General features: G+C 37.7%; 1 protein-coding gene across 1 annotated transcript in view; it reads left to right on the top strand.

Moving 5' to 3' along the window:
• CALCR (calcitonin receptor) overlaps positions 1-15,090 on the top strand; it is a 58,760-nt gene that overhangs the window by 31,560 nt on the left and 12,110 nt on the right. Inside the window, exons 7-9 of the mRNA XM_055307252.1 lie at positions 8,193-8,346; positions 12,935-12,995; positions 13,081-13,147. Coding sequence (XP_055163227.1) covers positions 8,193-8,346; positions 12,935-12,995; positions 13,081-13,147 — 282 coding nt within the window. The remainder of the gene's footprint in view (positions 1-8,192; positions 8,347-12,934; positions 12,996-13,080; positions 13,148-15,090) is intronic.

Genomic DNA, 15,090 nt, shown 5'->3' with positions numbered 1-15,090 from the left:
ATCAAAAATCTCCCTCATAGGAAGATAAAGAAACCTTGAGTATTTAGAAATATCATTTAGAAATAGAAACACCTCAGAAAAGAAAATTTACACTTTTGTGTCTAGAGCAAAGTAAATGCTGGTCTGAAAAGCAGACATACTATAGGCAAGATCCTATACTATTGGATGAAAACAAGAAACCTTCACAGAAACCTGAAATTTGAGGGCATGAGGCACCAAGCCAGAGGTAAGATACCTTTGAAATAAATATACCACATTCCAGAGAAACATTCTCATTTCTCCCTCTGAACTCCGCATATTTAGAATGTAGTTCAATGGTTGATATGTTGAAGAAACAAATGACATTCCTAATAGCATGAAATAATCAGTCACCTAATAAAGACATTTATTTAAAGAATATAGGGGCAGCCTGGGTGTTTCAGTGGTTTAGCGCCACCTTTGGCCCAGGGCCTGATCCTGGAGACCCAGGATCGAGTCTCACTTCAGACTCCCTGCAGGAAGCCTGCTTCTCCCTCTGCCTGTGTCTCTGCCTTCTCCCTATCTCTCTCACTCTGTGTGTGTGTGTGTCTCATGAATAAACAAGTAAAATCTTTAAAAAAAATAAAGAATATAAAGTTTGGGGGTGCCTGAGTGGCTCGGTCGTTTCAGCGTCTGCCTTCAGCTCAGGTCATGATCCCAAAGTCCTGGGATCAAGCCCCACGTCAGGCTTCCTGCTCAGGGGAGTCTGCTTCTCCCTCCTCCTCTCCCCTTTCTCATGCTCTGTCTCTCTCAAATAAATAAAAATCTTTTAAAAAAAATAAAGAATATAAAGTTTTGTTTAAAAATTTACAAGTAATTCTTAAAGACCTAAAAAGAGAAACAGTATAGTGGAGTTGTATGATATTAGGGGTGTTGGGTATTAACATTTGCCTATAAAAATAGAATTCTTGGGCAGCCCGGGTGGCTTAGTGGTTTAGCACCGCCTTCAGCCCAGGGCCTGATCCTGGAGACCTGGGATCAAGTCCCACATCAGGTTCCCTGCATGGAACCTGCTTCTCCCTCTGCCTGTGTCTCTGCCTCTCTCTCTCTCTATCTATCTATCTCCCCCAATCTGTGTGTCTCTCATAAATAAATAAAATGTTTTTTAAAATGAAAAATAAAAAAAAATTCTCTAATAATCAAAATTATCCTCCAAAATCCCTTAGATCATGTATCAAGTACAATATATATTCCTGTACATAAATGCTTGTGCACACAAAAGTTTGAGGATACTTCGGGTTGTTTCTCTGGGCGTCTTTCTCTGTTGGGAATGTGGAGTTCCCTGCTTTCAAATAGCTTCCAGAATGATAAGGGACCACTCACAAAAGAGAGAAGATGGCAGTGATAAAATAACATTACTAAATTTTTGCTAAATCTTTTTGGAAACTTTGTAAAAGTGATAATGTTTTAGAAGGAAAAAATCAATAGAAAAGATTAAAAATGCAAATCATTGACTCTAAAAATGTAAAATAATTTACCTTTCTTTGACTTCATATCAAAATATTCAGATATCTCATCCTCCCCTAACATGTCTCAAGATACAATCACAATTTCAAATAACTAAGAAAGGAAAGTAAAACTCTTCTCGCATCCCTCATCTCATCAGATCTAGTATTTCCCATTTTGTTTGGTTCAATAGTGTTTACATGAGTGAGAAATAGACACACGTCCCATCATATCACAGAAAATGGGAACACTTGTAATCTTTTTCACATAAAACGAAAAGCTAATTATGAAAACTTTCTTCAATAGTAATACTTTAAAATGATCCTGAAATCAAAATTCTTTCTCACAGATAGGGGGCAGACCTATGAAGGGCCTGTAAAGAAGGACCTTTTTCAATCATTTGAGAGCAGGTTTTCCCTTGATTTTCTGTTTCCTAAAGAAGTGCTGTTTGGAATGGTGGGGTGGACAGAAGAGATACTGAGTACATTTAACTCAGACAAAAGCTTGTTTTCTTTTCATTGAAATGATAAGGGAAGCAGCAAAAGACATACTTTTAAATAGGTCTCATATAAAGATGGCCATTGTAGAAAAAATGTTTCAATTGCATATATAAATAGTACTTCAGTGGAGAGCATCCATCTTCCTGTCACATGCAATTGAATTCAGCTGATAAATAAGTCTTGCATCTCTCCTTTATGAGAAAAAAAAAGTGATTATGGATTTTACATGTAATAAGCTCAAAAGCCTTGAAAAGTTCTGGATAATTTGCATGCAGTGTAAATAATTGAAAAATGTGAACCATTGTGGCAGAGTAAAAAGCAGGTGTATTATCAAAATTAAACTACCAGGTTTAGAGCTGACAGTATTTTTAAATATGTTATTTAACCATTATTTCAAGATGGGGAATGTATTAAGATAAACTGCAAATCATGAAGATTGGAAGTGTCTTCGGAAAGAGGAATTTGTATGCCCAGTTTGAAGAGCTCTGTGCAAAGAGAAAGACCTGCTTTTCCAGCGCTCTAGGGCATAAGTGACAGGGAATTTCTGACCTTGGCAATGCTACCTTCTAAGATACCAAAACTTAGAAGAACATGGCAGAGACCCAGAAGGGCACCCCTGCCAGGGATCCTGCCCAGCATTGTAAGGTTTTTTATTGATGTCAATAGCCTGACTCCTTCAGAAATTTGCAAAAACCATAGGCCTGTTAGGAAAAAAAGGACCCTAGAATTCATTTGTCAAATCTTGATTAAGCAGCTCTTTTTTGAAAATAATAAGCAGTACTTGAGAAATAATCAAATTAGGTGTTGAAATACTTTCAGTGGACTTTATAAACACTACCCAAAGCCATATTCATTTAAATTTAATTAGCATATACTGCTCACCTTCTGTATAAATATTATTGGGTTTAAATTCTGAGGGTGGAGAGCAGAGAAACAGCAGAGACAAAAAGATGATCAAGCAGACACATATTTAACAGCAATTACATGTTCACTCAATATGTAACCTAAATGTCCATTAAGTAAAATTTAATAAATAAATAAATAAATAAATATCCATAAAATGAAATTTAATAAAAAATAAAAAGTTTAACCAAAACAAACCACAAATCTTTGTTATTCAGGGCTTGTTTTAAATGTCTTTTCCTTCCAGCGAAATATCTAGAGATTGACTTTTTGATTCTTCTTCCTTGGCTAAGTAAAAATAGTTTTGTACCCTGCCTTCTGTGCTAAAATGAACTGATGAGAAAACATTTCTAGAAGCTTCAGGGAAACATAAATAATCATGCTTAATCACTGGAAATCACTCTGAACCTATAGCAAACTTTAAACTTTTTACTTTAAAGCATGACTTAGAAATAAACGTGGCATCTTTGACTTGACAGAACTTATACAGAAACTGAACCCATTCACCTGACTTTGTATTTTACCAATGAAAGGGAGATATTGCAAGGATTTTTTTGTAAAAGAGAAGAGTTTTTGGTCACATATAAAATGTTTATGTGAATGAAGTATGCACTGGTTTGGCCCTTGCCAAAGATTTCCAGTGGAGAAAGCCCACTGTTGGCAGCACTTCTCTGGGCCTTCAAGACTCTAAGTTTCTTGGGAGTAGGGTCAGCGTTTGACAACTTTAATCTTCCAGCCTAATGCCTGCATCCAATACAAGATTAATAAGTATTTGTTATGCCACCTTCCAAATCTGTATTTCCCATGTCCTCCATCCCCATTCCCTTTAAAGTTTTCAATCACTCTAAGATTTCTATGAATGATAGAGTAAAATGTGTAATTCTTTCCAGAGGTATGGCATTTAATAAGGAAAATAGTCTTAAGCTAAAGAAATGAAATTCTGTGGCATTTCAGACATTATGAAGATGGTGGAATAAGTTCTGGGAGGCAAGATGGTATTCCCTAGATCCCTTTTAGACCTGGTAACATACCCATAGGGCAAATGGTACCAAGAATGGTTCATGGTAGATTCTTCAGTGGCTTAAAAGTAGGATACAGACTGGTACCTACTGTTGCCTACATTGCTTCCATACATCAGTGCTGATTTCCTTTCTACTTCTCATCCCCAAATCCTTCCCTTATCCCCAGCACAACAGAAGAACACCTCAGAACACTGACTACCTGTCCTAAGGTTGGTTTTTCTAAAAGACCAAAAAATTGCAGAGCAGTTTTCATAGGGAGGCATTCTTCCCTCCATTGAAGGGGGTTGTTTTGTTTGTGAGATTTATTTATTTGAGACAGAGAGAGCGTGAGCAGAGAGAGGGCCAAAGGAAGGGAGAGAAAGAATCCCAAGGAAACTCTGAGCTGAGGGTATAGCCCGATATAGGGCTTGATCCCATGATCCTGAGATCATGACCTGAACCAAAACACTTAGCCAGTGGAGCCACCCAGGTGCCCCTCATTGACTGATTCTTAAACATATTGACACACAATATTTTCTACACTATACACATGAGAAGAATTTTCTTAAGTGGGGTTGGGAGACATAATTAGAATAAAATCCACAACTGATCATCAACATTCTATAGAACTTTGATGTTGACTTAATTTATTAGACTATAGAAAATCTTTGTTCTATAACAAAGAACAAAGACTATACCTTATTCATCTTTTTAATCAAATTACTATAAAAGCTCTTTATGTCATTTGATGGAAAACATAGATTTGTCTAATGAGTGTACCTAATCAAGAAAACTGTAGGATCTCTTCTCTTGATACTGACATTATTGCTCAACAAATTTTATGTTATTGAAATATAATACAGGGGATCCCTGGGTGGCTCAGAGGTTTGGCGCCTGCCTTTGGGCGTGATCCTGGAGTCCTGGGATCGAATCCCACATTAGGCTCCCTGCATGGAGCCTGCTTCTCCCTCTGCCTGTGTCTCTGCCTCTCTCTGTGTGTGTCTCTCATGAATAAATAAATAAAATCTTAAAAAAAAAGAAATACAATACAAAATGAAAACAGTAAATGATGATACAATTCATCTGAAGACAAAGGGATAGTATTGCTTTTACTTCTTAGGATACATATCATTCAGAGTAGAATTATCTCTTTGTTGCCCATATTAATGAAGAAAATAAAATAGAGCATAATTCACAAATTCCATATAGCTTTGGCTTGGAGCATTTGTTCTTTTATTTGGGATTGATCTAGTTATAGTCGAATATAGATTATTTCTTGCAATTTGGGAAATCACTACTCTAAACAAAATTACAGTATTGTGACTGCTTCCTGAAAGAATAGTAAAAGCTATTTAGCTTATTTGATCTCAAAGTTAATATCTTATTACCTCATGCTGCGAAGCAGAAAATCAACCCAGAATGATGGGAAGGACTAACCTTAGACAAGAGGCTCTATCTGTCTATCGAATACTTGGTTTACTCCATCCTTGAGGGAAAGGTTGTAATCAAGCCAGAGATTATATGACTATGCCTTATTCATCTTGATATTCACAGAGTTAGTATACTTCCTGGCTCATAGGTTCTCCAAAAATGATTGTTGAATGCAACTGAATGACCTTGAATATCTCAGGCATATGATTCTTCACTAGGAACCTACATTAGAAACTCCTAAAATATTTTGAAAATACACAATGGAGATGAGGTCTGGTTATGTAATATTTTGTAAGGGTTCCCCAGATGATACTGATAACCCCAATTATGAACAACTAATCTAAGTGGTGACCAATTTTATAAAAATTTTAATAATCATCTTGATCATCTAGATATATCCAATTATGCCCATGGTATGTTGGAGGGGGAACTAATAGACTGGTGATGTCCAGAATTTCTGTAAACTTTTGAGCCATTTATCCTCAAAGAATACTTTACCCTTAACCCAAATACAACTGATTCTCATTATTCTCAGATTCCATGTTTGCACATTTGCCTACTTGCTAGAATTTATTTGTAAGTCCAAAATCCATATTCTCAGTGCTTTCATGGTCATTCATGAACATGCACAGAATAGCAGAAAACAGAGTCACTTGATGTACACGTTCCCAGCTGAGGTTGAACAAGGCAACACTCTGTCTTATTTCATCTCTCAGTGTAAATGTCCTCTTCATGGTCTATTTAATGCCATGTTTTTCACATTTTTTTTTTTGCTTTTTGTTGGTGATTTCACTGCTTAAAATAGTCCCCAAGCACATTGCCTAAGCAGTCATATTCCTAAGTATAAGCAGTCTGTGGTGTATCTTAGAGAAAAAAATAGGTATGTTTGATAAGTTCCCCTCAGGCATAAGTTATAGTGTTGTTGGCCATGAGTCCAAAGTTAACAAATCAACAATATACATTAAATAAAGTATCTTTAAACAGAAACAAATAAAAGTTATATATTGATTGGTTTATGAAAATATTTTGACCAGAGGCTTGTAGGAACCTAACCCTATATTTTCCCTAGGAGCAGTGGTTCAGTATTTGCTAATTCAATTTTTGCAGTAACTTTGTAGAACATAACTATTGTGAATAGTGAGGATTGACTGTATATAAAACATGAAGCCAAAACTGCTCTGGATGACAAAAAGCCACATATTTGCACGAGGCTATCATCTTATCTTCTTCCTATCTCTTCCTCTACAAGTGGCAGCCACCAAGGCAACTACACTGGAATTTCTGATCCAGAAAGGATAGGGCTTTCAAATAAGAGTATTCTTCAAGATGAATCCAGAATATCGACTAAATTTCTTATTTCACCTATATTTTTGAGTCCTTGTGCACCTAGCAAGTATTGCTAAACAAATGCAAACTAATATAAAATTAAATCAAATAATCAGGAAGGTATTCAGGTGAAAAGAAAAAGTCAGTGCCTTACTAAGTCAAATATAAATTACTTTGGGATTACCTGATCTTTTGAATCCTCTGCACTACTGTTCCACTTTGGTCAGAATCAGAAGTCGCTTCTGTCTCTGAAAATGCAATATTTGCCTTCTTGTGCACCCAGCTGGCTTTTCTCTGTTTTATGAGTCCCCAAAGGACTGAGAACATTAGATTTCAATAAATAAATAATTATAGCTATGCATTAAATAGAAATGTGCAGTCCTGAAAAGGTTAGTGCAGCACTGAAAGTCATGTTATAGCTACCTTACTTTGTAAAAAAGAAAGCCTGATATCAGTCAAATTCAAAATGTAATAGGGAGCAACATAATGTAAAGCAGAGCAATTGGTAAAATAATAATGCAAATAATCATCCCTAAAACCTAACATCTTGAATGGTAAATGGTGTTGTCATTGTTGTCAGAGAAAGTTAAGCATAGCTAAATATCCTAGAGTAGTGATCCTCAACCAGGAACATTTTTCTCCCCAGGCTATATTTGGTAATGTCTGGCGACATTTTTGGTTTCATTAATGGGTAGGGGATGCTACTGGCATCTAATGGACAGAAATCAGGAATACTGCTAAATACCCAACAATGCACAGGACAGCACCCCACAACAACAAAAAAATCATCCGGTCCAAAATATCTGTAGTGCCAAGATGAGAAGCCCTATTCTAAAGGTGACTATGAAATAATTTAGGGTGTTCTGTTATACAGTTTAGACAATGATTATTTCTATACAGACAACAATATGTGGCTGATCTGGTTCCCCCAGAGATGTGGCTCCTACATTTGCATTGAGTACTAAGCAAGGATGGTATTGCTAATCTCTGTGCACCAAACATGTGGATTGCTAGAATCCTATATAGAAGCTAAGCCTCCCATATGAAAACAAAATTACATCAGTTGGGTTCAGCATAGCTCCTGGCTCATATATGAGAAATTTATCACTTGGTTCTCTCCTCTGTATTGCTAACGAGACATCAACAACGATCAATGAACTTTAGGAGCATCATTAACAATTTCTGGGTTATATGCCTCATTAGCCACAGATAAAGGGCCATAAAAGTCATGTGGAAAACCCTTGGATGCTCTCAAAAATTATGGACCTCAGAAATATTGAAGGGAAATCAACCTGTCTAGTCTATATAAGTCACCAGAATGAACAGGAAAAGAACATTTTGAGTACTAGGCTTCCATTGCCCTAGATGGCTATTTACCTGTAATACTAATGCTCTAGGCACTATCATTCTGATTTGTGGATATAGAAGGCAGCACATGTCCACAGATGCTTGGAAAACTCCTTCACACACTGAATGTAAATACTTTGGCTTATTTTCACATTTACCCTCTGTTCAGTCATCCCCTTGCCAGTATCTTCCACTGACTTTCTCCATTTCTTTCTGACAGCTGAGCTGCAAGATTTTGCATTTTTTTCACCAGTACATGATGGCATGCAATTATTTCTGGATGCTCTGTGAAGGAATCTATCTGCACACACTCATTGTGGTGGCCGTGTTCACTGAGGAGCAACACCTGCGGTGGTATTATCTCTTGGGCTGGGGTATGTATTTTTTCCAGCTGAGTTTTGAGCCACCCTCACCTCTGTCTCATATTTACAGTCTTCTTCTAGTCTTGGTCTCAGAAAATGATCAGGGGTCTAGGTATTGTGAGGAATGATGGGACACAGGTGGGAGCAGGAGTTCAGTCTCCAAGAGAGCTTGGTAGAAGCCCTTTAACAAGTTCATATGGATTGTGATCAGCATGGAAGTCAGTGCAGAGAAGTGTGACTATGCATTTCTCTAGGAAACAAACCCAGCTAACAGATGGACAAATATGTCCTGACTGAGAGAAGATCTGATGAGACCCTCCCTTCAGTTTTATTTATCACCAGTTTGTAGAGCAAAGGAGAGTCTCGTATTTTGAATCCTGTATCTCTTCCATCCAGACCACCTCCTCTCAATCCACCAGCAGGACTCCTCAGTGAAAGGTCAGGAGGAAGAATCCCACTGAACAATAGACCTAAATAACCTCATGGGACTCCAAGTGGAGCCTACCTGACACCATAGCGCATGGCAATGACTCTGAAAGGCCCGTGGTTGGTTGCTTAAGTCATGGCTGCTTCTGTACAGATTGACTAAGGCAGGGTGCTGAGGTCAACGAGGCCATGCTGGAACTTCTCCCCTTTCTCCAGGGATGCTAAAGTCTAGCTCACTCTAACTGAAGGGAACTAGGTAGGTAGTGAGGCTGGGAGATTGAAAAAGCTCTGGGACAAAAATGTATGCTGCTTTATCAAAATGTGAATCTCCCATACCAGAGGAGGATCTTGACTATAGAGCGAAAGGCTTGCCATTATTCTCCACTGATGGGGTGACTTTGGCCCTTGGAGTAGAAGCTGTGGATTGCCCTCAATTAAGCCTCCTCTTTAATGCAGATTTTTCAGAGCCTCTGAAAATATTAAATGAGGAGACAAGATAATCCAGGGGCTTTCTAAAAACTTCAACCTTTGTATTTAAACCCCTACTCAACAGGCATTGTCACCAACTGTATGGAAATATGTCTGGGAAGTCATGTAAGTGACCTAAAGTCTTCCACAATCTATACCAGGACTGGCCCTATGCAATATCTGTTCCATTTATAACAAGTATATATGGATGTTAACAATACACATGACCCAAAGCCAATAGGACAATCTATAATAGTGGGTTAGTGCAGCAAATATTTGGGGTGTGTCATCGATGAACTGATGATGCTGTGTCTCTTTGGTGGCAATTAGCAGAGAACAAGATTTTCTAATTTAAACAAAAAGAGAGAAATTATCAAAATCTAGACTATCTCATGGAAGTCAAGGGCTGAAACAGCTCTAAGGCTACTACAGGGCTGTACCCTGGGACTAGAAAGCTGGGAGCACTCTCCCTCTGTCTTTTGTCTCGGTCTTGTTTTTGTTTTATCTTCTACGTATCTGTTTTAACCCTTCTTTTTTTCTACAGACCATAGATCACAGGGTCTCTGCTCCCCAAATCCTAATGGTCAATACAAGCTACCCTAAATTTTCCTGAGCTCACATTTTTCTTTTCAAGGTGCATGGAAACACTAGATGCTTGTCTTTAAGTCCCAATTCTAAATAGCCAGGACAAGAGAGTCTGTTTGGTCTAACTGAAGTCAGGGGGCCAGCTATGGTTCAGTGAATCATGGCCAAGGACTTTGAGAGGGATATTATCACATAGTGCAAACATGTCTGGAGATGGATGACCCATCTAGAAAAAAAAATGGGAGAGGGGTCTCTGTGAACTAGACTGCTCATCTAGAATACACTCCAAACCACCTCACCACTATTCCCCCTTGGTCCCCTCATTCTGTTACCTTAACCATCCAGCAAGTTTAGAAAGCAGGCTTGTAACTATCCTGCCAATTTCACATCCAGTGCTAGGTTCCTTTGCTCTTCCCTGTCCTCAATCAGGTCAGAATACAAAGATCAAAGTGGCCTTTTATTATTTTTTTCTTTTAGCTGCAGCCTTCCACAAGAGGCTGATCTTACCTTTCCCTGACCTTTTCAGCCTCATACACACCTTGTCAGAGATTTCTAGCCTTCCAAAGCTAATCATACCAGGAGTCAGCTGAATACAGTTTCATGTCCCTCAACAGTAATTCTGATCATCACAATGCTAATGATGGGTATTGGTCAGATGCCTTCCAACTGAGGACCTAGAAATAACATCCCACCCCTGATGTGACACACACACACACACACACACACACACACACCCCGCATTTCTTACTGGTGTATTTTATTTGCTTCTCTTAAAAATTATGGCATATTTCTTACACTGGTTTTGACTATTCAGAAACATCTATCTGCCATACTCAGAAAATTTTCCATGGAATAAAAAAGGCTATAAATTTCTTCCTGCCTGTGACATTCAGCAAAGATGAGGGCACCCTGGAAGGAACATTTATAACCACTCTTTCCATTCTGATGCATTGTGAATTAGTTATAGAACTTTTGCTATCATCATAGATAGCTCAATGAAGACATCTGCTTAACACGCAAAAATAATTCAAAGGGAAAAAGGAACAAGATGTTTAGCTGTATCAAAAAGAAGGTAATAAAAATAAGGAAAAATATTTATGGGATACCTTAACCTTTCTTAATCAGAAAATACTTAAAACTTTATCAGAATGATTGAAGTGAGATCCCAAGGAACATTGCCCTCAGTAAGGTAAGTGGAATCATAAATTTAAAGGAGTGAGGATTTGCACTTCCCCCTAAATAGATGTTTGGAAAGACAGATAGTCAACCAATACAGTCCTAAATGTAATTATTTTTAGCATGCCAAACCTAAATCTATCTTTCTCTACTTCTACGCACATAGGCATGTGCATATGTACATGTGCACGCCCCAAAATTCTACAAAACTCTTTACCATCTCTGAGAACAAAATTGAGAAACAACCATGATGATGTATTTTTTTAAGATTTTAATTTATTCATTTAAGAGAGAGCATGCGCACAAGCAGGGGGAGAGGCAGAGGGAGAAGGAAAAGCAGACTCCCTGCTGCACTGGGAGCCCAACGTGGGACTCAATTCCAGGGTTCTGGTATCATGACCTGAATGGAAGGCAGATGCTTAGCCATCTGAGCCACGCAAGCACCCCACAATGATGCATTTTAAACCAATAGTTCTGTCTTAGCATTTTAGGCAAGCATGATCTTTGGATGGAAAGAAAACAAGTAAAAGTACAACTGAAATAACTCCTCAAGAAAAATAGTGTCACAGGATCTTTAAAGAATGTAATGGAGCAGAGAAGAAGAAATTTCCACTGGATAATAGTTTTATTGTGCTTTTGAAATTATTTTCATACCTAAAAAGTATGATAGGTCCTAAATTTTACAGCGCCATGAAATAAGGCATAACCTGTGCTTTTAAAAGAGTCTGAAAGTGAGACAGCAGATTTAGCCCAAGAAAGCTACTTCCTAAGACCTACCTTTGTTTGCAGGTGATGTACATTCCATCCATTCATTTCAGCTGTGAATACTATTACCCACTCTGGGATCTGGAACAGATCCTAAAAATTATAAGAGACATTATGAACATCACCCTCTGGGAAAAAAAGTATCTAGCAGTGCAATTCTCCCCAACAAAATAAAAGAATCTTCTTCTGGTAGTTGTTCCCTTACAAATCTGCACGGAGCCACTTACTAGTTGACTTCTCTCAAATCGAAGTAACTTCAAATAGTGAAGTTTAGCTCTCAGAAAAAATCATGTATTTTACAACCCTCTCCAGATTGATTCTTTGCCTTGCTGATTCTCCTCTTGTTATAAATCAAAGAAGGAAAAGCCCCTCATGGACTTTTGCAACAAACACATAGAATGTAACTAGTCCCCCTTAAAAAAAAAAATAAGGAATCCTACCGAAAAGGGATTATTTTTACCCTTACTAACCAGTGAAAGGAAGGGCTGTTATGGCTCTTGGAGCTTGGAGGATAGGAAGAAGAGGAAGGGGAAAACAAACTGCATAAAAAGAGGCTTCATGCCTAGAGCAAGGCAACGAGCACAGGAATTAGTAGATACAGGGTCTGTGCTCCTCTGTACATTAAGAAACACATCTTCCTCTCTATGAAATGATGAGGCGGGAGTGAGATCTTCATATGCTCCTTCTGTCTAATTCTAAAATGTATGTTTCATAATAAATCCAGAGAACAAATTTCCATTTCTAAAACCCAAGTGGGCAAATGATATGTTAGAACCTCTATGAATAAAATATAATTATGTTTTGGGTAAAGAGTCTAACTCAAAATACCCTCAGGTCAAGCATTTCATTACTGGCCCTATTAAATTAGATGTGGGGTCACTTCCCTCCATGATGACCCCACTAAAGTCCAGTTCACATGAAGTGAAGAGCTTTCTGGTCTCAACTAATAGTCGTCTTGCCATCATCATCATCATCATCATCATCATCACCACAGACAGAATCAAGAGCATTTTTACTTGGTTTGACCAAAACTAGTTGGTGTAAAAATCAGGGAAGTATTTTGACAGAGATATTAAAATTTGCCACTATTTTTGAAAATAAACTACCATTTTCCATGCAATCATAGTTGCAGCTTCTGCCCAAAAAATCAGGTGTGATTTCTGTTTTTTTACATTTTTAGGGTTCCCACTGGTGCCAACCACTATCCATGCGATTACTAGGGCGCTGTACTTCAATGACAAGTAAGTATTTTGGTGGTTTTTAAGTGAACATATTTGCAAATAAAATGCACTTATATTTATGTCCCTTCCCTCTTTTTTTTTTCAGCTGCTGGCTGAGTGTGGAAACCCATTTGCTATATATCATCCATGGCCCCGTCATGGCAGCACTGGTGGTGAGAATTGCTTTTTATTTATTTTGCTGTTGTTGTTGAGAATTGCTTTTAAATCCATTATTAAGTGTTATCTCTTTGTGAAGATCTCTGTAAAGATGGCTCTGGGTAGCCTATGTATCATAACTTCAAAATTAGACTAATGTAATGGTAATCTATAATGAGATAATCTGTAACAATTCAATTTGAGGATCTTCAAATTAAAAAATAATTTTTATTTAATACAGTCGGGGAAGGGGCATAAGTTCATTTCTACACCCACCATAACTAAAATATAGCTTTCCTTAACCAATCCTATACCAAAATGCTCCTCATTAAAGGTAGAGACCAAGGGGCTGAAGAATGGTAAGATGTTACTGCTAAAGAAAGTGAAAAACCACACAATCCCTCTGCCCCTTTTTCCCTGTTTTTTTTTTTTTTTCCCAAACAAAATGATCTTTCATTTCATCTTTGGTATGTGAGCTGTCGTTAGACCTGCCACTGAGGATGCACTTAAAAGTATTTCAGGCACTTCACATACATTGCCAGGCTGTTCCTAACAGCAGCACTTCAAAGGAGATATATCAGGACTACTTTTACTCACTGGGAAAACTAGACCCAAAAACACAAGAACTAACTCACCCCAAATCATGTGACTAGTGAAAAGTAGGGTAAAATATGACCATCTGCATCTATCTCCAAGCTCTTTGTTTTTACCTAAGGTTTACTATGTGCTGGCCAGCATCACAACTATCACATTTAATATTTAGACATTATTTGGCCCACTAGCCTCAAAGGTGGGTAGGAATGAGAAAAATAAAAACAATCTGAGTCATAAACCATGTTCTGCTCATGTTTGGAAGAAATATCCATTAGTAAGCAACCAACCCAAGTATATCATCCAGCCTGACTTCCCACTGCCCCAATCTCTCCAGAGTAAAGTCCATTTCTTTTGCTCTCCTCCAGAGCAGTGACAGACTTACCACCCGACTGTCCTCACCAGGACCCGCTGATGTGGGTCTTGAATATTGCCAATACCTCATAAGAGTTTAATAATTACCAAAGGTCTCTTTCCTTCCTTGAATTTTTTTTGGCAACAATGTTTCCTTCTATTCCAGGTAGAAAAATCATTCTAATCATTTAAAAATAAATCATCAATTCAATTTTAAAAACAACTCCAGTTTCAAAACGAATTTTCACAGCCGAAAATAGTTTGGGATGCACCAGAATGGCTAATATTAAAAAGTGTGACCATCCCAAGTGTTGGCAAGGGTAAAGAACAACTGGAATTCTCAACTAGAGCTGGAGGGAACATAAAATGAAGCCACCTCTCTGGAAGACAGTTTGGCAGCCTCTTACAAAGTTAAATATATGCTTGCCATGTCAACAGGCAATCTACTCCTGGGCACTTATTCAAGAGAAATTAAAACATATGTCCACACAAAGACTTGTATACAAATATTCATAGCATATTTATTCACAATAGTCAAATTGTGGCAACCATGCCAATTTCCATCAACAATAGAATGAATAAACAAATACGGTGTGTTATCCATGAAAGGGAGTACTACTCAGCAATAAAAATGAATGACATGCTAATATATACAACATGGATGAATTTCACAGATAATATGTCAAATCAAAGAAGCCAGACACAAATGAGTATGTACTATGTAATTAGCGGTTGCTTGAGGTGGAGGGGAGAGGGTGGTTGACTGCAAAGGAACAGAAGAGAACTTTCTGGGGTTATGAAAATGCTCTTTGCTTATTTGGAGTGGTTGTTACAGAGACACATACATTTCTGTAAGCTTCTTGAATATAAACTTAAAATCTCCATTTTACTGAATGAGCCTTATACCTCAATGAAGTTATTTCCCTTAAAAAATGTTACAAAGAAGAAGGCTGGGTTATCTGTCTCCACTACATCAACTTTACAGATAACATTTTTTGGTCTGCATTTCACTTTC

This window comes from Nyctereutes procyonoides, unplaced genomic scaffold (assembly GCF_905146905.1).
Source record: "Nyctereutes procyonoides isolate TBG_1078 unplaced genomic scaffold, NYPRO_anot_genome, whole genome shotgun sequence".
NCBI lineage: Eukaryota > Metazoa > Chordata > Mammalia > Carnivora > Canidae > Nyctereutes > Nyctereutes procyonoides.
This window is presented reverse-complemented; position numbering and strand designations above follow the sequence as displayed.